At 40.3% G+C, this 26,173-nt stretch overlaps 1 protein-coding gene and 1 long non-coding RNA gene across 7 annotated transcripts in view; one reads left to right on the top strand and one right to left on the bottom strand.

The window, feature by feature from the left end:
- PJA2 (praja ring finger ubiquitin ligase 2) overlaps nucleotides 1-24,104 on the bottom strand; it is a 44,141-nt gene extending 20,037 nt beyond the window's left edge. Inside the window, exons 1-5 of one of the 6 annotated variants that reach the window (XM_079995490.1) lie at nucleotides 23,950-24,104; nucleotides 11,928-12,044; nucleotides 9,425-9,625; nucleotides 6,301-7,330; nucleotides 1,967-2,152 (exon numbers count right to left, since the gene is read on the bottom strand). In XM_079995490.1, the coding sequence (XP_079851616.1) occupies nucleotides 1,967-2,152; nucleotides 6,301-7,330; nucleotides 9,425-9,625; nucleotides 11,928-11,973 (1,463 nt within the window). In that variant the 5' untranslated portion in view covers nucleotides 11,974-12,044; nucleotides 23,950-24,104. Of the gene's footprint in view, nucleotides 1-1,966; nucleotides 2,153-6,300; nucleotides 7,331-9,424; nucleotides 9,626-10,712; nucleotides 10,775-11,927; nucleotides 12,045-20,592; nucleotides 20,688-23,949 lie in introns of those variants that run through there. The other 5 variants (XM_079995492.1, XM_079995491.1, XM_079995493.1 and 2 more) reach the window with 5 other exon arrangements.
- LOC307226905 lies at nucleotides 20,664-23,242 on the top strand. The gene is made up of 2 exons (XR_013843680.1): nucleotides 20,664-20,754; nucleotides 21,130-23,242. It is a non-coding gene; the product is annotated as an uncharacterized lncRNA (long non-coding RNA).
- Nucleotides 24,105-26,173: the final 2,069 nt, after the last annotated feature.

Genomic DNA, 26,173 nt, shown 5'->3' with positions numbered 1-26,173 from the left:
AGCCATGGTTAAATGCCATGAAGGCTGAGCTTGATTCCTTGGAAAGGAACAAAACATGGGAACTTGTTCCAGTAGTTCCAGGAATGAAACTGCTTGGAAGCAAATGGGTCTTCAAAGCGAAGACTGATCAAAATGGCAAGATAGTCAGACACAAAGCCAGATTGGTAGCCAGAGGTTTTGCACAGGTACCAGGTGAAGACTATCACGAGACCTACTCACCCACAGTGAGGTATGAGAGCATTAGGCTTATGCTCAAGCTAGCTGCAGAGGAGAATTTACACATTAGTCACCACGATGTGAATACAGCTTTTCTGTACGGATCTCTAGATGAATCACTTTATATGCTTCCACCTGATGGCGTACAGGTAAAACAGGGATTTGTTTGTGCTCTGAAGAAGTCCCTTTATGGTCTCAAACAAAGTGCACGGTGTTGGCACACAAAACTCACTGAAGTATTGTTTTCTCTAGGTTTTAAGCAAGGGAAAGCTGATCCATGTGTATTTGTCAAAGAGGAGGGGCAAAAGAAACTGTATTGCTTGTTTTATGTTGATGATCTGTTATTCTTTTGGAAAGATGTCACAATGTACAATAACGCCCTAGCTCAACTGAAAGAACACTTTGACATGAAAGATCTTGGTGAGGTAAACAACTACCTATCTCTGGAAATAGAGAGAGATCAAGATGGTAACATTCTAGTACACCAGTCACGGAAAATTGCTGATGTGTTAGGCAAACTAAACCTGATGGATGCTAACCCTGTAGACACACCGATGACAACAGGTTATCAGGTAGATGACACTGAAGAAGCATTTTCTGACACTACACTGTACAGAAGTGTGCTAGGCAAGCTAAACTTCATTGCCAGATGTTCAAGACCAGACATTGCTGTTAGCTGTAATTTGCTAAGCAGACAAGTCAACAATCCTACTGTTAAGGATTGGAAAGCTCTGAAACGCATAGCACGGTATTTGAAAGGCACTATGCATTACAGACTGAGATTTAACAATCAGAAGTCTGGTGGTCTTGAGATATTTGCAGATGCAAGTTTTGGAAGTGACACTACAGACAGGAAAAGTACGTCTGGAGTTTGCTATATGTACAATCAGGGTCTATTTGATTGGTCATGCAAAAAGCAAACAACAGTTAGCTTAAGTACTTGTGAAGCTGAACTGAATGCACTGTCTTATTCACTTAAAGATTGTGAATGGTTGTTACAATTGTGCAAAGACATGAAAATTCCTGTCAAATGTCCAATCCAGGTTTACCAGGACAACAAAGCATGTTTGGCTTTGCTGAATTCTGAAGGTTGTAAGCAAAGCACGAAGCACTTGCAATTGAAGGTGCAACATGCTAGGGAACGTATTCAGAAGGGACTCGTAACGGTGTCCTATATGCCGGGTAATGAAATTCCTGCTGATGTATTGTCCAAGATTGTATCAAAGGATCAACACTGTACCTATGTACAGAAGTTGGGTTTGTACTGATATTGTACGAACACGCTGCCCAGTGGTGTTCACAGAAAGGGGGAGGATGTTGGTTTCTGCTCTCTTCACTGTGCAGCGAAAGGCTTGTCACAAGACAATGTTTACATTCCACAGACAGCATTGCTGTTATGTTTCCCACGGGAAAGGGGAAGCTGGATGTGACGTACACTGGTTTCCTGTTTTTCACTGTTCTCTCTCACAGTGTGATTCTCTCTGTGCTTCAGAGGAGAGAGGATGCCTTTTTCTGCTCCGGCAGAGTAAAGATGGTTTACTGTAATCTACCAGCTTTCAAATGTAAATAAAGCAATATAGAGCATGTTGGCACGTATTCCTCATCATTCCGCTGTGCACTTGGACACTGCTACAAATTAACACACATATGGTACATAATCATTAGTTTTCTTTTAGCAGCAACTATCACAGTAAAGTGTACATCAATAATTCTTACTGAGTAGTACACTTTATTCTATAAGACAACATACCCTGCTTGGAAACCAAACTCATTATGTTCCTCTTCCACTCCACTGCTGTCACTCTGCAATTCAGGTTCCTGCTCCTCTTTTCCTGGGAGAGTCTCCCAGCTCTCATCGCTGGAGGACTGATCTTTCACTGTCACAGCAAAATAGGAGGGCAGAGATGCAGACCATTCACCATCACTGCATTCAGAGCTGCAACAGAAGACATTCCATTTGCATTTACAATGCTGGTTGACTTTTATGTAGAAGTTAACATGCTGACTGTGATCTAGCCAAGCTAAGTATATTTCTGTCCCAAAAACTATAATGAGAGAAATTTAAGCACAAGCTTAACTCTCCCATTGAAATCAGTGAGATTTGATCATGCTTAAAGTTTGAATGGATTGTTTGCCCATTGTATTTACAGTGGTACCTTGTGTTACAGACGTTTCAGGTTACAGACTCCGCTAACCCAGAAATTATACCTCGGGTTAAGAACTTTGCTTCAGGATGAGAACAGAAATCGCGCGGCGGCAGTGGGAGGCCCCATTAGCTAAAGTGGTACCTCAGGTTAAGAACAGTTTCAGGTTAAGAATGGACCTCTGGAACGAATTAAGTTCTTAACCCGAGGTACCACTGTACTGTTTCTCTATGCATTATGTCAGTACACAATACATTGCCGAAAACAAAATAAAAATAAAAATGCATATCTTCCTTTTGGAGGACAAACTAAAAGCTGCCAATTCTTTTACTGAGTCTGGTCAACAAAATTTTCCTTTCCAAATCCAAGTGTTTTCAAGCCTCTAAATCATGGACATCTAAAGAGATCTCTGCTAATTGGAAACTGGGGGTTAGTCTCACTATTTGGAGCTGGTTTAAACAGAAAATGGGAAATAGCTCTTTCAGAACACTTTACATACCATAGCAAAGTAGTAGCAAAGTAGTTAAAGAGCAATCTAAACCGTAACTTGCCTGTATAATTGCATCGTTGTACTTCATAATTGTTTGTTGTTGTTATTAAAGCCAATAAAATGCATATTTCAAAAAAATAAAACAAGAAACTGAAGGCATTTATGCCCTGGCATGCTTTCAGTATGTAATTGTAAATCTTGCTGTTGCATGATTTAACTGCTTTGATATTGTTGGTTTTGGTTAACTGCTTGTTTGTGCTGTATTTTATCACAGTTTTTTAACCTATTATAAGTAAATAACAATAAATTACCCTTGAGAAATATACACTTGAGATGTTTAATATTTTAGTACCTGGTCAATTTTCAATAACTGGGAGTAGGGAAACATTTGTCAAATAACAAGTCTGATCCATGATTTTCAAACAAAATGAAATCAAACGAACAAAATTTATGTCAGAAAGGGTGGATTCAATGAACAGTACTATATACAGTTTCATCCAAAGTCATGACACATTTGTATAAGTATTGTGGCAATAAAGCTCCATGTGTAATATTTTAGACTACAAATACTACCAGAAGCTGTCAGCTTGGTCTGCTTCTCAGTTAAATAAAATAAATAAATAAGTTGCTTTTAAAAGTTTAGATGAAGGTTCTATCTAAAAGCAATTAACCAAAATAGCTGGTTAGAATGTTGTAACAATCAAAGTAGGGGCTACTCAGCTTCCCATTACTTATTCCCAGCATAGAAATGTATTTTAATAGCTGTAAAATGTTTCTAGTATTTCCCGCAAAACACTTACATGGTCATTCATATACTACTTTGCATTTTTCTTAACCAGACCTGATTTACACATTTAAAAATTCTAAGAAATGAAGCAGTTCTAACCTAATTGGCTGTAGACATATTTAAGACCCAGAACGAAAAGTTATCTTAAGACAATTACGCTGTATTTTTCTGACCAAGTTATGGGACAATGTGCAAATGTGATTTTTCCTCTGCCATATGTTCATGGCTTTGTTGAAAATAATTTAAACTAAGAAGTAATATGCTGCATTCCAATAGATTTTCCAAGATTGTACGGCATTCAGTTGCTCCAACAGCGCAGAAGTTAAATATGATGAAATACTTCCATCTGTTCATTATTCCCACTTGCAGAGGAGCACATGCTCATGACATGAGAGTAGTTCAATTAAAACAAAATACCCAGAAGAATGAACAGCTAGGGAGTTGGTGCCTTGATGGAATGAACTAGTAGATGCTGAACATAATTTTCATTCTCAGAAATACCGAAGTGGTTTGGGCACCTCTTATTTTAAGATACAAACCCAAAAGTGTGCATAGTAGCTCCTAAACAGTTTATTGCTTTAACAGTTTTTCAAAACTCACCCTTCTGTATCACCCTTCCAATTATTCCTTTTCTTTTCCCAGTTGTTGAGCAATTTAGAAACAGGCCACCATTGTAAAATTCCAGCACATTTTAATTACATTTAAAATCCAAGTCTTCCTAATTACACTGCGCAACAATACCCAGTTAGCACTGAGGGAATGATTAAAAGTGAAACTGGAATGCAGCCAAATTAGAGAATCATTGTGGATACATCTATTATTTCTTCTTTTACTTGGGTGTTTGAACAAATTAACTTTGTATCACAAAGTAGATTTAACATGGCAGAAACACATTTGCGCTTTTAATGAAGAGGTGCGTTTATATAGAGGAGAGCTCAGCACATGGAAATTTCATAGCTACTTTTCATTCAGGTCCAAGTTCCATGGAAAATGCCTTAAATATGCTAAAAAATTTAAAGTACTTCCATTCATTAAAACATTCAAAGAAAGGATAATGCAAAGGATATCCTACAGATACAGCTCTGAAACAGTTATTTTCTTTATTTGAAGGTGCAGAGAGCTTATTAGTTTCAACTATGGGAAATTAAAAATCTACTTAACTATCTAAAATTACTATAAAGTGTACAACAACCAAATGAAGGTAGCCAGGCAGCTGAGGAGGTTGGGGAGAAGGCTGGGAGAAATGCATTGATGTAATGGCTCCCTGAACTTTTCTTTTGAAGCTAGTTTCAGTGGCAAGAAGAGCTGAAATTAATTAGCCCCCTCACCTTCCAAAGCTAGATTTGGAGTGTGTATCTTTGGGGCTGCATCTTTTTAGGGGGAGGCATGGCCTCCACTAGAAAGTGGGCATTAATGCTGTGCTGTGGAAGACTCTTCCAGCAGATTCAGCAAACACCCTCAATTCAGCAGACACCCTTGCTTTTATTTCTTGGCACCTCTTAAAGACCTTTTTATGTAGACAAGCCTATGCACCTGCTTAAATTTATGGATGAGCCAGTCATTTTAATCATTCTCAACTGTTTTTATGGTGTTTTGTTGTATGTGCTGCTGTACAGTACCATGTTGTACTGTTTGAATTGGCAGTATATACTTTTATTAATATGAGGTGGGAGTTTGTGCACACAAGGATGAGTACAATGAGAAGGTGTAGAGTCCGACATCTCACCCCACCCATGCTGAAAACATCTTGCCCTACTCTACTTGATAGAACAATTTCCAAAAGCATTAAAGATGCTTGAAGCGGCATATTCCTGTGGCCTAACCCCAATTTTTATACCCATGAAGCATATATAGAATAATGAATCTGCTCAATTCCAGTAGGTACATTGACACTATATTTGCACACTGCTGGGCAAACTCGGGACAAGATATAGATGTGTTCATTTGTTTGTGGTGCATTTGAAGAGGCTGCTAGCGATAAAGATTTTACTTCCACTTCACCTTCATTCCTAAATTTGTTTGTGTGGCTTCTTTTATGACTTCATTCTCTTTCTGTCATGTGGAGGTAATGACTTAAAAAGTTGTAAAGTGCTTCTGAAATATTAAGACAGCATTAACAGCAGTGAATATACCACTAAAGAAAAAGAAAAATGCAGCTTTGCTTTTAGCAGATGATGCTAACAGTCCAAAAGTCTACGTCAAAATACTTATGTCACAAGATATAAAAAAGTCTGGCTATCAAGAAATCTTACAAAAATTAAGTTATTTCCAAAACTGCTGGTCTTATGAGTAACTGCTAAGGCTCTTAGGGCTGGCAGCTCCACCAAAAAACAAACAAAACAAAAAACTCACCACTTTTTGGCACCAATAATTATGTCATAAAGTACATAGTGAAAAATATAAACATCAGATGGTATAGTCTGGAATTTTCTGTCTTGGGGCCCACTCTCTTTGGCAAAGATCTGAATGGGGGAAATTGAGACCATTAATTACATCATAAGGAATATGGGGAGCTGGTACCATTTGGCAGATATCACCGTACTGCACCTTACATGGGGTCGGTCCTACGAGACCATTTAATATTGTCCTAACCATAGTGATTTTCATTGTACAGGTATTCAGACATGTAAAAAAATTGAATTAAACTTTGCAGAAACTCTTACCTGTCTTCATCTTTGTTGGAGCTTGATAGATTTCTACCAGAGTCTTCAAATTCATCCCAGAAAGCACTATCGTCCACTTTGCTTTTTTCTTGAAGTGTTATATTTTGCTTCCTTAGTTCACTTTTTATTTTCTTTTGAGCTCCTCCATAGTCTCTTGGATCAAAAAACATACTAGAATTGCTTTTCTCTTTGCTGTGTTTCAGGACACATTCTGTGTTACAGTGCTGGACATCCACATTCTCACTCCACCTTCTACTGCTGGTCTTTTCTTCCTCTTCATTCGAAAAAGACTGCTTCCTATCCAACTGGCTCACAGGATTTTGTTTTCTAACTTTGGGTCTTACGACCAGTTCTGATGAATTCTCTTGGTCTGTCTTCACAGTACTCAGTTCGTTACAAATTCCTATTTGTGTCCTAATTGTAGGAACAGCCATATTTTTTTGCTGCTCCATATCAGAAGAAACACTAATGTTATTTTTTACTAGACGCTCGTCTTCACTAGTTGTTTTTACAAGTGTCTTATTTTGGTGAGCAGTATCCAATTCTAGGCTAGAATGTCTCTTGAAAGGCACTGGTCTTATGTCTTCAAAACTTTTGCTGGAAGCATTATGATTGAAATTAGACAGATGTGACTGCAGATCACTAAAGGAGTCCACTCCTTTCTCCAATTCAGAAAGCATACTATCCAGTGTCTCTTGAAATATTCCCGCTTCTTCTTTAGCTAATGAAAGATCATTTTGGTCATTCTCTTCCTCTCCATCACTGCTATCTGGCTCATAAGAGTCAATGTTTACAAAAGCAATTCCATTCTGACCATTAAGGTTATTGTGCTCTCCACAAGGATCAGAATTCATATTGTTACTCCCAGTTTGTCCGTCTCCCCAATTGTAACATGCTGGAGAAAATGAAGAAGCATCTGTGTTGACTGCTTGGTTCAGTTCAGCTTGACCAACAGGATTTTCTGAAGCAACCTTCGCTAACAATGGTACATCTGCCAAAGGAGAACATACTTGGGCAAGTGGACTGGAACCTTTATATAAAAATGTAAAGAAAGCATATGTTGGAATGATAAGACCAATCAAAGTTTTTTTATCAACATACATAATAAAAATGGCATTTGTTGATGATGCTCAACTGTGGCTGTTCTTCATTAGAATGTTAAAAAAGCGAGTTGTAATATGTATGAGAGACATATTATGATGATTTCATGGATGTTCATTGCTAGAATTAAAATATATTTAAGGTAATGCTCAAAAATCATGCTGTATCGCGTATCAGAATAAGAAAGCCAGCATCTTGCAGTTCTGTTAACCATACCCTGACATTTTTTATAGCTGCTGATATGCCACATATTAAGAACTTAGGGGACAACACAGAATACTTGACCAGGCTGCAGAATTACTATGTATTACTTCCGAGTCAACAAACAGTATTAAATTACAGAAATTTTAAAGAATATCCCTGCACTAGAAACTGTATCAAACCTCCTAACATGGCCAGTTAAAGGAAATTCTTGTTCTACAACATCTTAAGAAGAGGAATGCAGTATTTTCTATCAATAGCTATTATTAAGATTAAACAAGCGTATATTTATTGTGTATGTCAATGCCATTCCTGATGATACAATCCCCCAAGTCAAAGCCAAGTGCTTCATGGAACAATTTAATTAGGTTCTGGAATGTCCTTCCTCTGTCTCTCCATCAGTATTTCTGTGATTTTGATGAAAGAATCTGAAAACATGGAAGGGCAGATATTCTGCTAGCTTTAATAGGATGCTGTTTCACTTTATGTTGCCAAAGTTATTATTTTATTTTCATTTAAATGGTTTTATTGTGATTTATATTTAATATGTTGTAAGCAGCAGCATGAACATTTGGCTAAGAGGTTAGATGTAAATGTGTTAACTGATGATTTGGCATCTCCTACAACATTGGCAAAAAATACAGTACTGTAATTAATGGGTTTCAATATAGTAGGGTAGTTGATGAGCATCTGCCTTGCATGCAGATTGTTCCAGGTTCAATCCCCGGCATCTCCAGGTAGGGCTGGTAAAGACTCCCTGGCTGCAATCGCGAAGAGTCGCTGCCAGTCATCACTGAGAATACTAGCTAGATGGATCAATAGTCTCATTCAGTACTAGCCAGCTTCCCCTGTTCCTATGGGTCTTACTTTGAGAAAATTGGATTCGAGTTTATTCTTACATTTTTAGAACAGTTAAAATACTGCTAAGATTGGGGGGGGGGAGAGTTCTTCAAAATAGCAACAACCAACAACATTAAGGTAATGAAGCTAGAAGATGATTGTGCAGAAACTAACTGGATGCAACAAATAAAGCAAAGCTGGAGAGAGAAATGAAAAGAAGGCCACTTACATACTACCCAACACTACACTACAGTGGTGCCCCACAAGACGAACGCCTCGCAAGACGGAAAACCCGCTAGACGAAAGGGTTTTCCGTTTTGGAGGCGCTTCGCAAAACGAATTTCCCTATGGGCTTGCTTCGCAAGACGAAAATGTCTTGCGAGTTCCTGCGGGGTTTTTTTCCCTCCCCCCCTTTTTCTAAGCTGCTAAGCCGCTTATCAGCTGATCCGCTAAGCCGCTAAAAGCCGCTAAGCCGCTAATAGCGCTAATCCGCTAAGCCGTCAATGGGCTTGCTTCACAAGACGAAAAAACCGCTAGACGAAGAGAATCGCGGAACGGATTCTTTTCGTCTTGCGAGACACCACTGTACAAAGTATGGTATATAATTGCCTATATCCATGGATAATAAACACCTGAAACATGCCCATTTCTGTGCATTCTACTGTTTGCATACATAATAAAACTAAAATTCCAATAATGATTTATCTATGAACCACTGTCATACAAACCACTTTTAGTATTTCCCTCAATAGAGAATTATGCAAATTTGGGGCCATGGCTAAGGTTTTGGCCGCAGTTTAATAATTTCCTATTGTTCTGATGAGCTTCAAATACACTTGTAAGAAAAAAGTTGTATCAATATTGCCAATTTCACTATTGCCTAGCCTTCTGTTCAACTGACTTGTACCAACAGCTTGTTATTATTCAAATGCTTTCACTAAAGAAGAAAAATATTTTCAGGTTGTAATTATTTGACACGCACACAAATAATTTTCTTTTTGAACATCATCTAGTTCTAATCCTTCACATTCTCCATCGTGTTGGCTCGAATTTCTCTCTTGGTTCGTCAGAGATGGTCTAAAATTGACATAGGCATGCCTTCTTCCGTATCTTCTGCCTGTAATAGTCTGATACCCTCCTGCTGGTTTTGGCCATGTGGGCTTTCCAGCTTCCTGACCCATTTCTGCAAGAGAAAGAGGGGAGGAGGGAAGCAATTCTAAACACATTAGAAAATATTTTTTAATTAAAAACTCATTTTTTAATCATGGTATAAACAAATGCTACATGCAAAACTACAGTTTAGGTCTCATGCTGCTAGCAATACAGGTATGTACTGTATGTCAATTATCATGTTACTTTTCAAAATATTGCATAAAACCTAAAAATAGGACAGCGGCATAAGCACAAAAAACAAACTAGCATGCTTTTTTGTCTAATAGCTTCCAATTTAGAAAACAGCTGGCATGTTAGCCCAGCTGAATCGATGCACTTGACTCTCTTAAACTTTTAGCAGCATCCCCTAATAAATCACATTTCTCTAGCATTTTTTAACATTAGGAAATATCACACAAACAATCCAACCCATTCCACAACTGTTCCTTATATCTCCCTTTTAGTTTTGTCTTCAGTTTCACAGCCTGTTTTATGCCGCTGCTTCTCTCACTGGGATTCAAACAGTATCTCAGAGTTTCTCAACTTGTTGGAAGAAACCTACAAATAGGTGCCAACATGTAAGGGACTATTCAAATTTCCAGAGCCTTTCTTTACTTTAACTGGGCTAACCACATACAGCTACTTCTGAATGGCCACCTTTAATACACAGGTTGCTCACTACATCCCTTGTTGTATTTTATGCTTAAATTCTATTTAAATATATAATCCTTCATATTATCATTAAATATGGGGGCATTCAGTTGCTGAATACAATGTGCTTGCATTTTTCTGTTGTAGAGGACAAAATTAGGGCTCAAAAGGCGATTCCAAATAATTGACTCTATCCCTTCTCCTTACAGTCACAACTATGATCTAGTCTGCTCCACTTCTGGTTTATTACTACCTTATAGGCACTGAAACTACAAAGCACTGCAATCTCTGATTTTTATACAAGAGAAGCAAAAGAGGATGAGTGAGGCAGGTGAGGGTTCCACAAGAAGAAATAATGGAACTAGGGCAAGCAGCATGCACAAACATTGCTTGTTCAACCTGATGGCAGGAGAGTGCAAAATTACAAGATGGATTACATGAACTCACATTATAATTGGGAAACTCACGTTATAATAGAAACAAATTAACGTCTGTTGCAGGGCTGGCAGATTCTGATGTTCTGTCTGTTCTTTATTGAAGTTCAGATAGGAGGCAATGGCAGTCAAGCAGATTTTAAAGCGTGGATCACACAAAGAATGGACACGCAAACTGCCTTGCACAATCAAATCAAAGACCAAAGAGTCCAACATTGTGCATCCAACAGAGGCTGCACTGTTTCTGGAAGCTGATGGTGATAGCCATTCTATTTCTCTTTCAGTAACTGATACTCAGAGGTACACTGCCCCGGGCACAGAGATTTCAATAAGCTAATAGCTGCTGACATACCTGTGCCTCATGAATTTGAGTCTTTAACTCATTTAAGCTAGTGGCCCTCTATATACTTTATACCAATGAACATCACAAGATAAAGATGTACTGAAGAAAAATCACTGTGCCTATGGTACATTTGCCTTGTATCTTAATATTTATAATTTGTTAAGCTCCAAAAATGCAATTAAGTGCTGTATAGTTTTGTTTATAAAAAGCTTAAAATAAGGTCCTGTCTTAATGCTTATGGATCTTCTGCTGCTTCTCTCAGTATGTCTGTATAAAATAATAGTTCTTTTCCTTTTTTATCTGCATTCACTAGACTATGCTGCAGTAAAGTTATCCCTTGCATTCTGTATCCATCTGTCGCCTTCTAAGATGAAGTAAAAATAACAGTAATAATTTTAGAATAGTTGCTTTAAAAGCAAACAAGAATAACCAACATCAAGCAGGCAAGGAAGGAAACAGAGATACTACATGAACTACTTGCAAGTCATGCACCCTGATTGGAAGTAATTCTATTAATATAAATCTTTAATTAGAGTTGGAGAAATGAGTTCTAATCATTTATTCAGATGAGCAATGGAAGTTTGCCTTCAAACTAGTATAAGAAACAACAGTCTGAAGTGGGTTTGTGAATTCTGGTTTGTAGGCAAACTTTCGTTGGCAATAATAATGGCTTTCCTGATTCAGAACTCGTGTGGCAAGCTGTAGTTACCTACAAAACACGATGCGGAGGAAAAAATGTCACGATGAGAGGAAGGAGTGTGCAAGGCCACAAAGTAACTGTTTTTGACACTGAAACTCGTCTTTGTTTATGGAAACTCATTTTTAAAACAAATTAAAACTTCATTTTCTCTGCTCTTCCAGACCTATTCTAGTAGATATCTACTTCCAACAATTGTAATACCTACTGCAATTCAGCAGGGTCTTGTTAGAAAAGACTTCAATATGATCCATATTCTCCCAGTAGTTTTCTTCCTGCCATCTCCTCAGTCCATCAGATCTATCATTTTATTTGTCCATGAAACCTGTGTGATACCAATCACATGATTTTAATTGGTATCTTTTAAACAAAGGCCAAGTTTGTCTATAATAGTTATGCTCAGTAAAAAAGCTGTATGTGTTCTGTCATTAGGTTTGCACATTTATTTCATTTACAGCTATAGATTTCCCAAGAGATCTAAAGAAGGTAATTCAAGAACATTATCTTACAAAAACACTTTTTCAAAGTCTGTTTTGATGTCCCTACAAGCAATCTTTTATATTTATAAAAGTATTAACTCTCTGTGCATGAACTACATCACTTTTAAAGAATGCAGTAACTTCTGTTGCAAAAACAATTTTAGTGTGCAAGGTCCTTTTACAAGGCAGAGTATAACTTATAAATGCTAGAGAGAAACTTTATGGTACCAATGAAACAAGCATGTTTCAAAATGCTTCCTCTAATGCATCTTCCTATTCTGCTTTGGATTATATGCAGTTCATCATCAAGGAATGACTCAAACAATTCAGGTATTCACATTATTATTCAAGCAATATTGAGCAATAAAATAGAATTAAAAACAAAACAGTAAAGCCCTAGTTTAGGTCATCAAAAACTACTGCTTGCTGGGCAGCAAGTATTTAAGAGGACAAAAACACGGCAGACACTTTGCTTTCCTAGAGATAACTTTTCAGGACATACAGATTGAAGCAGCTGTGATCTATAAAGATGTATTTGCCTATAACACAATAAAATCATGCAATATAGCCAAAGCAGAATGAATTCCTTATTTTGATGGTCTGAGTTAGAATGGAGATTCTGCTGTCATCTAACCATCCTACATACATTATTTCCTGGTCAAAATGGTTGTGGAGTTCTTACTCTGAATAATTTGGCATATGTGCATCAAAGGCCAGGATAACAGGTTCAGGATTTCCTATCTTTAACAATCTGGGATCTATCCAAAATGCTTAGCTGATAAATAGTAGGTCATATACTATATTTCATATATTTTCCTGGCTCAGAAATACATCCTCCAGGGAATGGAAATGAGATTGCTGTTATTACAGTTTGGCCACTGCCTTTTAAATGATCTTTGTCACTGCTATAGCATAGTTTGCTAAGGAAATGGTCTTCTGTGTGGACAATCTGTCTATTCTACATAGAAATTGTTCTGACAAATTCAGGCTCTCTTTGCCTGAAAATTGAGGAACTGCTCATTTTCTTGCCAATGATACACCAGCTGCTTTGCATACAAAATTGCTTAGGATTCAGTTCCCTTGGAAGTTGCTAGTGTTAGTCAGCATTCCAGATAGGGCCTGTTATGGCTTCAACTGGATAGAGGACTGCATGTTGAGATTCCTGCACTGCAGGGGGTTGAACTAGATGATCCTTGGGGTCCCTTTCCAACTCTACAATTCTATGATTGGAAGCAACCACTGACACACTAGATGCAGAATTTCTAGTGAATGCTCAGCAGTCTCTGCACTTTGTTATTGCTTCATTCATGGAATGCAGTGAACAAGTTGCCCTCCTATCTGCAGTACTCTAGATCCACTAGACCAGTGTTTCTCAAACTGATGTGGTGAACCAGCAATTCTCCCCCCACCCAACTGGGCCAGCGCCCAAAGCATATATGGTCCCGAAAGCATCCCGCCCAACCTAGGCTGTGGTAGAATTGCTGCGGACCAGCAGCCAATGACTTATGGACCAGCACCAGTGGACCACCAGTTTTGAGTAGCAAGGCTCTAAACTAGCTGTTGTTGATTTCCATCTTCTTCTTCTGTAAAAAAAATACTGTAATAACCGTCCTTCCATTTTGGGCACATCTAGATGCAAGCATTTTTAACCACTATCTATTTGGCATTCATAGCAGATATCACAAAGAGATAGCACTTGCGATCTTGGTTGCTTTATCTGCCTTGAAAATGGGCAAAGAAAATCACACCCAAGAGATCCTCTTGGATCTTTCAATGGCTTTCAATATTGCTGATCATGACATGTTGGTGACATTGCTTCAGATGCATTCTGGGCAGGGAGGTTCTGGAACAGGAGAAAGGGTAGCTAATCAGCTTTCCAATACATCTAAGAGGCTACTGACAGAGATCATAGGAAGGCACGGGGCTTGATGCCATCCTATGCTGATGGTACACTGTGCTCATACTTTCCTTATGGCTGAGGTCTTTAGTACTGGTATTCATGTGGTACCTCTGTTCATAATAAGAGACTGAATGCAGCAGAGCCACTAAAGAATGACACAAAGAATTCTGGTCTACTTCTTAGTCAACCATTTTAACAGCCAGTTGAGATGTGAGGAGTTTTGGAGATGAGTATCTGTAGCAACCCCCAACCTTCAATCAATGACACTGAATCCCAACACAGTGCACAGCAGAGCACCATGTCAAGAGTTACTTTGCCTTTTGTGCCAGCAGCCTTTTCAAAGCCCATTTATCCCTATGGAGGATATACTACGGGCTTTCATCAACAGTCTCTGGAAATCTATATATATATATGAATGCCACTAGCAACAGATTTGTGGACCTTTAGTGAAGCCAAATTCAAACAAAACTGAAATAACAGGCCACCAGGACTTGTGATCTAAGGCAGACTGAATATCATTAACATGTTTTTGGCCACAAACATTTAAACCTTTGGGTGCTCAGATATTCATTACTGCTGAACCCCTTTGGTGGTGCATGTAAACTAACTGTAGAATCAGTGTATTCAACTATCAAAGAAAATCCATCAGACTGAAAGAGATTATCTTTTCCTGCAGTTTCCTATTCCAATGGGAGTCTGCAGTAGAGATTCTGACAACACAAAATATCAGCTGCCCTATGATGCTTTAGGGGATTATCCCTGCAATGAAAGTGCTTTCTCTGAGGTATCTGTCATACAATCCTTCTCTAATGCCAAGTGGAAAACACTGCGATGAAAATATTTCCCACAAATCTCAAGTCCAGTGCCCCTTCCAACCCTTAACAGAAGTCTTTCTACAAGGTTCTCTGTTTCTCAGAGCCTATTGAGCAGGAATGCAGTTGAGCCGGTATAACTTGTTCTTCATGTGTTATCTGTTACAAAGACAGGTAGTCTGTGGTCCACTGGATACTGGAACACAGACCAATATTTAATGAACATTTGGAATCTCGTGATCAGTAATGTGGGTTTTCTGGAAAATTTTGAATCAGAAAACTTATCAGAAAGTTTGGAAAGGACTCCTCTTTGAATCTGGAGAGTTGCTGCCAAATAGCATAGATAGCATTGAGCTAGATGGACCAAAGGTCTGCCTTCCTAGAAGCAAACTATGTTCCTATTAGGAAAAGGATTGTAGGTTTGTTTGTTTTTTAGGTTTTTTTTTAAGTAGATCTCAGAAGACTGGAACAGCCCATTTTTGCTTTATTAAACCGATAACCATTTAGTAATATTTTCTTTTTCCATTTTTTCCTCCGAGCTTGTCTCCTTCTCTTTTTTTTAAATAGGCAGTTAGGTCCTTCTTCATCCACTGCTTCAATCCTCAATTAACCATATCCTTGACTTCCTCTAGTTCTGCACCACTGCTGAGACAGTTACTGCTTGTGGCAGCCATTTTCCTCCTTCCTACCCTTCCTCTGACACACCATTCCTTCTAGAGGTAGTCCTCTAGGAAAACTGCAGAATGTTGGAAATGGCAGACTCAATGGTTCTATCACTCTCAAAGCACTGGCAGCGGCCAAAACCGTTTTTTCCTATCAGTGGCTACTAACTTTTTTGGGGGGGGTCATACTCAGATCTAGCAGTCTTCATTCATGCCTTAGCGTACACTACTGCACTACATATCCTAGGCCACTGGTCAAAGCTTCAGCTAGTGCAAATGTTAGGCAGTCTTATGTTCCTACTGGCCCCCGCATACTGTATTACACAAGTACTACACAGGTGGCACTACTGACCCCGAGCACAATGGAAGGTGCTAATATTTATCCACAGAACCTTACACTGAGTGATCTTAGTCTGACCAAGAATGTCCTCAACAATATAATGTGCATGTCATGTTCAGGCATCAATAATATAGAAGTATTCTCAGTGGTAACTATGGAATTCTTTTCCTAGAATTTGCCAAATTCCAAGCAGCTTTCAAAAATACTGCAAGATCTTTCTGAGTTGGTCTGTAGGTTAATGGCATTTGGGAAGGTGTAGCAGAAGATGTGGAGACTATTATTGAACAAGTCACCATGAACTGCAAGTTTAAAAAAAAAAAAACAGAATAGTACATGAACATATTTTTTATTAGAGCAATTTCACCCCCAAAGTCAGTTTCCCCTTATTCTTCTGAAATCATCTACCTCAGCTTCTCCACAACTATCTCTATAACCTATTTACAGAAATAACAGAATAAGTTATCCATGCACAGCAGTCCAAAATTTATTATTATGATTGGCTTAGAAAGTCTCACAACAAACTTGTGATTCAGTTCCTATTTTACTTCATTTTAAACTAACTAAACATGCAGAATAAATACGGAGCCATTTCATAATTCATAGTTGCCAGGTGAAAAGTGAAATGCTGCAGAAAGCATACACTTTACAAATACTCCAACATTTTTTGGACTAGTGGCACTACTGAGATATTCAGATTCCAGGAGTTTGGGATTTAGAACTACAACACTTCAACTTTTTATGTAATATTAAAGAAATCATCTTCAAACAGACAATAAACATTTTAAATTCATGCCAGCGGCACTTTGCAGCTAAATAAAAAATAGTGGTGTTGTGTGCAGTGATATAACTTAAGTAATTATCTCTAAAGTGTACACTTGATGTATCACAGTTTAGGATTACAACAAAAATGATAGGAACAGAAGCACCCAAAGTATATTCAAAGGTCTTACATGGTTAGTTTTCTTATCCTTACACTACAACATGTTTTATTTATAGGTTGTGTTGTAAAGCCTGGAACAAGCAACATGTTCCACATCTCTAAGCCAGGCTGCTCTCCCTTGTCTCCTCTCCTATGGAAATTATTCCATTTCCACTTTTGTTAATGCCTCAGTTAAATTTAATCAGGGTATGCAAACATGCATACCTGGAGGCAAACTTTGATTTGACACTAACCACACAATGTGTTAACATGGGTGCAGATATAATAATTATCTCCAAAAAGGGGAGGAGGAAATTAAACCAGGGGTTTCTAAATATGGTGGCTAACCTGTGACCCTCCAGATGTTGCTCCTATACATCCTTAACCATGCTATCCCTTAACCACGCACGTTAGCTATCCCTGCTCTAAACTGTGATCCTGATTTTACATCTGCATCAGGCCTTGGTTATAAACAAATTATCAAGGCCAGCACAAGTGAGTCCTAGCTTTCAAAGAATACTCATGAAAGCCAAATGCACTAGCTCTGTAAGAACCTTGAGTTCACACATGAATTCTCCTTTAACTGTTACAATGGAGGCACAAGTCACTTACCCATCTGTTTTTCAGCAGTTCATACAATGCAAAAAGAGATAAATTTGAAGCTAGGATTAAAGATTTCCAGGTCATGCTTTGTGCCCATCTCCAATAGATTAAAGTAGCTTGTCATGCACATTAGCTCAGATATGGATAAAATCTTCCAAAAACACCCAAGTCAGAAAAGAATAGGATTCAATGTTTATTACAACTGCATTAAGTGTGACACGGAGTATATGTTAACAATTTTCACATGACGAACCAGATCAAAATTTCTTAATTGGAAAGTCTTACCAAGCACATTTTTTGAACTTATATTTTCTGAAATCAATTAATCTTACTACCAATCAACTGGATTGCAATCTTTTACCATTGGAGTATTCTAAGCTGAGCAGCATCTACTAAATCAGGAATAGGGAACGTGCACTCCTTAGTCCAAATATGACCCAAAAAACCTCTCTATCCAGCCTTCAGGATTCTTCCTCCTCCCCCATCCACGTCTCTAACCAACCCTGCTCTATGCATTTGTCAAGTGACCCCTTGAAGGCTGCCCATCAGACAATGCTTTGGGACCACATTGATGATGAAAAGGAGTCAATTTTTTTTATAAATAAATGAAAATGCAGACCTTAAAATTAAAGTTTCTCCACCTGTGCATTACCAAATCAAACAGTTAAGAAATTAAATGTACACTGGATAATTTAAGAGTTAAAAGCACTGCATTTAGAAGTTTTCCTGCTCCTTTTTATATAGTTTTTTTTGTTTGTGTTAAATCTACATGTAACATCTTGAAAAGTAGGTTTAAGCTTGCATTTCCCCCTCTCTTTTTATTTAACAGAGGAAAGGGGCATAAAACTAATTATCTGAGTTAGAAATATAAAGATCTAAATAGCCTCAGTGTCTCTTTCAGTGATACATCTTTTTTCCATGCATTTTATATGAAAAAAACTTCTCTCTTTGAAACATACTGGATTATGTAGCCTGGTGAGAAGAAAGAGAACAAAGTGTCTGCCCTTGGAGCAGGGGCTGAACTGAACAGGCTTTTGAGCCTTTCCAAACTTGATTCTGTGAGCAACCAATCATAAGTTTTAACCCTTTCTTCAGAAAGCATACTGAGGCCCAATATACCACAATAGCTTTTATGTTAAGACTACTTTTTCAAATGTGATGCCTTTATTTCCAGCTTGATCGATACTGCAAAAACAAATAAAAAGGTGGGTTTATTTGCTTAAACCCTGTGTGTTTTAATAAAAAGATAATTTGAAATTGGAGTAATTCTATGTGCACCCAACTGTCCAAGTTCCTTGGAAGTAGGAAAGAATACAAAACAGATAAATAATGTTTAGCATGCAAACACAGTATGGTAACTGCAGACAGACTGAAGAAGGAAACAACATGGGAATGAAGAATGAAATCTCAAAGGTGTACTAAATGCTCGCTATTTTGAGTTGTAGGGCTCTTCTGGGGGACCCAGAAGACCAAACAAAATGCAAGACAAATGTATATACAACTTCTTTAGGAGCAATTGAACCAGTCGTATCAACCATCAGCTAAAACAATATTACATGCTATCCGCTCAAGCATGCTATTTTACTGACCCCCCCCCCCCAGCATTCTGTTGCTTTTAATAATTTTTGCTTGTTTGTTTATGGCCAGCTCACTTCTGGTGTTGGAAAACTGCTTAAAGCAGCAAAGTGCTTTAGGGGCAGATGTGGTTGCTCCCCTACTCCTTTTTATATAATCAGTATATGCTTGCAAACTCCCCCCCTCTCACATGATTTATATAGGGCAGAGGCATAAAGACCATTCCATCTGGTTTGCTTCTCCATTGCCTCCAAATTAGAATCCTATGTAAAAATGCACTGGCCCTCTTAGGTAGTACTTCTGGAGACAACTCTTTGGGGGGGGGGCTCTCTCTCTCTTTTGTTTTTACATAAGCCCCAGGTGTGGAAGTGAGAGCTGGACCATAAAGAAGGCTGATCACCGAAGAATTGATGCTTTTTAATTATGGTGCTGGAGGAGATTCTTGAGAGACCCATGGACTGCAAGAAGATCAAACCTCTCCACTCTTAAGGAAATCAGCCCTGAATGCTCACTGGAAGGACAGATCCTGAAACTGAGGCTCCAACACTTTGGCCACCTCATGAGAAGAGAAGACTCCCTGGAAAAGATCCTGATGTTGGGAAAGATGGAGGGCACAAGGAGAAGGGAACGACAGAGGACGAGATGGTTGGACAGTGTTCTGGAAGCTACCAGCATGAGTTTGAAGAAACTGCAGTGGAAGACAGGAGTGCCTGGCGTGATCTGGTCCATGGGGTCACGAATCGGACACGACTAAACAGCAACAAGCCCCAGGTGTGCATACAATACGAAAACACGTGCAGAAGATGGCAAATTAAAAACCCCGCATTTTATATATCCGGGCCTCCGATGGAGAGCCGAAGAATTCATCTGGTTCCCAGCTCAAATCTCGGTGCAAGTCGTCTCTCTCTCTGCCCCATTCCCAAATCAAACCCACGTGGGGAGGAGGAACGTAGGCGGGGAAAGAAGCTTTGCATCACACGCCCGTGGCAAAAAGCACACGGGCCGAAACAAATGCAGGCCTGTCAAAAAGGGAGCCAACCCTCAGCCCCCTCGCTGCACCACTCTCGCGCGACCTACGCGCCTGCGCCCATCGCGCCCCCCCCGCGCTAAGAAGCATGCTCACACCTCACTGTATATACACACACACAAGAAGGGATACGTACCCATTCGCTATGCATATACACAGAAACACGTAACTCTGCGCATCACAAAGCTCCCCCCCCCCAAGAATTGGGCACCGCGCAACCTCCGAAGCCCCGTCGCAGCCCTGTCAGGCCCACTCCCACCCCACGGAGTAGCCGGCTACGGCGGTTCCCCCTGGAGAGCACCGTCCCCTCAGCCGGGTCACGGGAAGAACCAACCCCGGGCGGAGACCGGGGGGGGGGGGGAGAGGGAGGGGGAGGGGCGGCCGGCTCGGCCTCCTTCCCCTCCCCCACCCCAGGCCTCCGCTCTGAGGAGAACCGCGAGGGGGCGGGGAACCAGCCAAGCTCCCGCCTGCCTCTTCCTCCCGCCAAGGCCCGCAGTGGCGCGCCCCGGAGCCCACCCGGCCGCCGGCCCTCAAGAATCCGGACGCAAGAACTCACCGCCTCCCCTTAAGCCAAAGGGCAACAGGGCGGCGGCGGCGGCGGCGGCGGCAGTCGAGACGCACCACCTCGGGACGGAAAGCCGGCCCGGCCAATCCCGCCCGGCAAGCCTCGCCCGCGCCGGCCAATCCCGCCTCCCACCTCTCGGGAGGAAGCCAATCGGTGAGGGGAAATGAAGGAGGTGGTTTTTGGAAGGGCCCGCCCACCGCACTCCCTCGTTCCCTCTGAGGGCCGGAGTTTTGCGGGCGTCTGTCAGGAGCTCCCTCGCGCGCGTTTCGGCCGAGGAGGTTCCCAGGCAGGGGCTCCGCTACGGAGCTGTAGTAATAATCCCGCCTTGGCCCCTCAGTAAAGTTGTCCTTGCGGAGCTATGAGGGTATATAAGCTCCTGGCAGCGGGGCTTTTCTTAAGCAGCACACAAGTAACACGCAATGCATATCCCTACCCTTGAGTTCCCACAGTTGCTGGGAAACTCGAAATCAGCCACTGATTTGGTCAGGAAAGTACCTTGCTAATGTATGTGGTCTGATTTTATTGCAGGTGTTCGAGGGATAATAATTCACATGCACATTAAGTTATCAGCTGTCCATCCTGAGCCCTAGGTGAAACAAATGCAAGTCACAGAAGAAGAGTGGCCCTGCTAACATAAAATGGGCATTTTCTCTCTCTCTTCAGATTAGAAGTAACAGCCTGATCCTATCCACTGTCCAGCAATCCGATACACCAGACAAGCCTCGCGATGGACAAAGTGCTAGATTGGCCCGTGCAACAAGGCTCTCGAAAGGATAGAGGCACTTCCGGACTCCCTAATAACAGCAATAATGATAATAATGATTTTATTATTTGTACCCCACCCATCTGACTGGGTTGCAACAGGCACTCTGGACAGCTTCCAACATATATACCAACATTACTGGGCAGAGTAATGGGCTGGATGGGGTACTTCTACCCCCAGCATTGTCGATACATGCTTAGGATGTGCCTTGAAATATATTATTATTATATTTAACCTATCAATTAATTTAATCTATTATTTAATCTATTATTAATTAATTAATTTGCATACCACCCAAAGTTCTCACAGCATAAAATTACAAGAAATTATCCAGTTGGTACATCAGCCAGGACCATTCTTTGATGTGATAGTCTGGACAAAGGTATCCATGCTCTGGTGTCCCCATATGTAAGACTATTGCGAGGCATCGTGCATGAGGCTGCCTTCGAAACGTATCTAGAAGTGGCAGTTGATCTAAAAAGAGGTCTTCAAAATCTTAAATTGGGACCGGATGCTTTCATCTTATTGTTATTGATTTATCGGTGCTAGAATTTAACTTAAGGTTTAGGGGTGTCAAAGCTAATTTACCTGGAGTTAATAGCCAGACTCAGGTGTATTTACACTGTGTGATAACCCCAGTTAATCCTTTAATTAGCACAGGTGAAGGCTAATTAAGTCAGACCCTGTGTGCTGGACAGTGTGCCAGTCATCCTTAATCCTGTGAAATTAACATGGGTTCAAAGGTAATGGAGTCAACCTAATTTCCTTCAAGGTGAGAGCCTGGGGGTATTAGCACAACAAAGCATCAATCACCAGGTGTGAGGAAGCAGGTGAGTGGGGCCTCCCTTTGTGTTACAGAAGGCCAGGGCTTAGGTTAGCAAGGTTAGAACAGGTAAGAAATGTGATCCTTGGAGGAAGACTGCTAAGGGAGGGATGCTGCTGCCTTTGGAAGAAGCTGGTGCCGTTTGGGATGTGATGTTTGGAACTCCCTCCACAGCAAGCACAGTTTGTATACATGTGTAAATAAACCATATATCATAAAGATACCACAGACTCCACTGTGCCTCATTGGTCCAAAAGGAAACACAAACCCTGGGTTTAGAGCACCTGAGACCCTCACTGCTGTGGTGATTAGGGTGGTGTGCAACAATATAATGTTAGTGCCCAGGATCCATTTCCAAGGCAAGTTCAAAGTGCTGGTTTTAATTGCTAAAGGCCCTTAGTATCTTTGGACTATTGGATGCGGGTGGCGCTGTGGTCTAAACCACTGAGCCTCTTGGGCTTGCCAATCAGAAGGTCGGCGGTTCAAATTCCTGCAACGGGGGGAGTTCCCATTGCTCGGTCCCAGCTCCTGCCAACCCAGCAGTTCGAAAGCATGCCAAAAAATGCAAGTAGATAAACAGGTACCACTCCGGTGGGAGGGTAAACAGCATTTCCGTGGGCTGCTCTGGTGTCGGTGTTCTGTTGCGCCAGAAGCAGCTTAGTCATGCTGGCCACATGACCCGGAAAAATTGTCTGCAGACAACCGCTGGCTCCCTCAGCCTACAGAGCCTGATGAGCGCTGCAACTCCAGAGTCGTCTGTGACTGGACTTAATATTTAGGGGTCCTTTACCTTTTTATATCTTTGGACTAGGTTACCCAAGAAGTTAATTTCTTCCCAATATACATTCTCATTTGTCGCATTTTCTTCATGGCCATTTTGGCTCCAGGTAGATTTCTCTCTACCTGCCCCCCCCCCCATCTCTTTAAATAATGTGTGATCTTAATATCAGGGCTCTCAATGTCTCACCTGTGTGTTATTGTATATTTATGTTCCTAAACTAAATTTTGTCTCTTCCCTTGCAGGTAAATAAAATACTATGCTGCAGTTAATTTTATACGGTGGATTGATTGATTGATTTTATTTTATGTCTTTGTGTAAGTTTTGCAGCTAGGGTAAGAGACCAGACTTTGGACCACAATCCCTGCAATAAGAACTGCATGGAAATCTTCCAATGATGCGCTTTCTCTACTCTTAAGTAGCAGCAGCTTTCTGACAGAGGTCTTTCATATCACTACAATGGTACCTCGGGTTACATACGCTTCAGGTTACATATGCTTCAGGTTACAGACTCCGCTAACCCAGAAATAGTACCTTGGGTTAAGAACTTTGATTCAAGATGAGAACAGAAATTGTGCTCCGGCAGCACGGCAGCAGTGGGAGGCCCCATTAGCTAAAGGGGTGCTTCAGGTTAAGAACAGTTTCAGGTTAAGAACGGACCTCCAGAACGAATTAAGTACTTAACCTGAGGTACCACTGTATTTGCCTTTCCCCCCTACATATGCCTGGAATTGTATCTCAGATATTTCGCATGCCATACCATCTTCCTGCCTCCTTTGCATGCATAGCTCTAGTGATTTTTAACACTTGCGTAACTGGCAGAACAAAAAAATATTTACACAGGACAGTATTCAGATACTGTAGAATACCCCGGTCTGGCTGTTGTCTGGAAACCAGAATTAGGGAATATCTCACTTCCATTCATCTGCTGCAGTTGTACTGGCTGCTTATCAGCTTAAGGTCCCAAGTCAAATTGCCGCTTACCTGTAAAGCCATAGGGAGGCTGGGCTTGGCATACCTGAGCCTCTGCCTGATCATTGTGTGAGAGAGAAAGGAGGTGTGGTTTAAGGCTGCAATCCAAAGCACACTTACTTCTGAATAAACATTCTCTCTTAAGCACGTACAAGTCACCCATCCTCTTCAGCAATTGTGACATCGCTGGCTATTGCTTAGTGTTGTTATTGTATCATTGCTAAGGGACCTGTCTGTGAGCAATAGTGTGATTGGTAGACTAACTGTGCAGTTACGTTGGGCTTTGTGAGAATGGTTGTTACTGTGCTGGTTGTGCTTGTGATGTTTTCAGTGTGTGGTTCTTACTGAGCACAAGATTCCAGCTAAGTAAAAGCTCAGCAATAGCCATCTTACCTAGACCATAGAACTGAGCGACAGACTCAGTGTGCTTAGCAACTTAGTTCCAAAACTAATATAGGACCAGATCCTCCAAGTGCCCCTATTTTCCAGGGACGTCCCAAATTTACAGAATCCGTCCTTGTTTCTGATTTGATCCTAGAATGTCCACTTTTCCTTAGGACATCCTTATTTTCATCAGAGAAATGTTGGAGGTTATGGTAGGACGTCCCTATTTTATCAGAGAAATGTTTGAGGGTATGGAGTTATCCGACCCCTGAGACATCTGAAAGCAGGCCTGTATAGGGAAGTTTTTTTAAAAAATGTTTAATGTTTTTATATATGTTGGAAGTCACCCAGAGTGACAACCCAGTCAGATAGGTGGGTTATAAATAGTAAATTATTATTATTATTATTATTATTATTATTATTATTATTTAGGACGTCCCTATTTTCATCAGAGAAATGTTGGAGGGTATGTAGGAATAGAGTCTGGGATATGAATTTGTGACTAGGGTGGCCACTTATGCATTGCCAAAAAAATAAAAGGGCACATTCAAGCAGAGGATCGTCCTCTGTAAAGTAGGGCACATGGTCCCCCTACTCTTGACACATTAGCAGTGATAGCCAAACTTGGCCCTCCAGCTGTTTTGGGACTACAACTCCCATCATCCTTTCTTAACAGGACCAGTGGTCAGGGATGATGGGAACTGTAGTCCCAAAACAGCTGGAGGGCCAAGTTTGGCCATCACTGCATTAGAGTAAGAACTTTTGATGGCTGTGGACAGGATTCCTGCATTTCAGGGGATGGGACTACACAACCCTTAGGATTCCCTTCCAGCTCTATAGTTCTATGATTCTATGAAACTCCAAAGGCTTTATCAGGCTGGACAATTGTGGGGAGATAGATGGGGAAAGGATAGGCCAGTGGGAGCTCACTTGCAGGGAAGCAGCAAGAGGAAATGGAATGAACTGAACATGGATGGGGAAAGCACTTGGGAAGGAATAGGAATTGGCATAAAGAGACCAGGCTTACGGGTAAAAGGAATATCAGTGACCCGGGGATTCTGTGCCAAGAAGACTGGGAAATAATCATATTGGGGACAGCTGAGATTAATTGAATCATAGCCTTAAATAAATGGTGTTTCTAACCCATCTTTCTCTTAATCATGGTGGCTAACAATGCAAATAACAGACAGCAACACAATAAGCTAAAACTCTTTTAACTAACAAAAATAGCATCTGCATTTGCTCTTTAAAAACAAACAAACAAAAAAACCACTGTCATTCTATTTTACCTTGTAAACCACCTAGAAAAAATTTGGTGTAAAAATAGATATATAAGTATTTATATACTGTTTCATACCAAAAAATAAAATAAAAATCCCTCCGCACTGAGAAGTGGATTTCAGTGAAATATTCCAGCCTAGTTTTACCTGTAATATGCTTGCCTCTATATCTTCTTTTTGATGGGAAGTGTTTGGTTCAGCCATGGGAGTTCCCACTTGTAGTTTGAAGTGTACAATTTTGACACAGGTTTACCATTTCAAGTGAGAACTAGGCCCTTGCAGACAGTGCTGCATTTAGCTATGGCTTTCACGGGGCCCTTTTTCACCTGCCTTTTTTTTTTTAAAGGAACAATATATTATCACAATAAGGTATTGTAAGCAATACCTTTTAAAAGGTAGTCACAGAAGAGATGGCAAATTTGCAGAAAATATCACATATAGTTTCATCCTTTCTGTCAGAATTCACGTAAACAGCTTTCAAGCTAATATTGCTTATATAATACACAAATAAAAGAAAATGTGATACAACCCTATAGAGTGCCTCTTTGTATTTTCCTCGCTGGAATGTTTCC

This window comes from Podarcis cretensis, assembly GCF_951804945.1.
Source record: "Podarcis cretensis genome assembly, chromosome: 11".
Lineage (NCBI taxonomy): Eukaryota > Metazoa > Chordata > Lepidosauria > Squamata > Lacertidae > Podarcis > Podarcis cretensis.
Note: the sequence above shows the minus strand (reverse complement) of the source record. Positions and strands in the feature narration are given on the sequence as shown.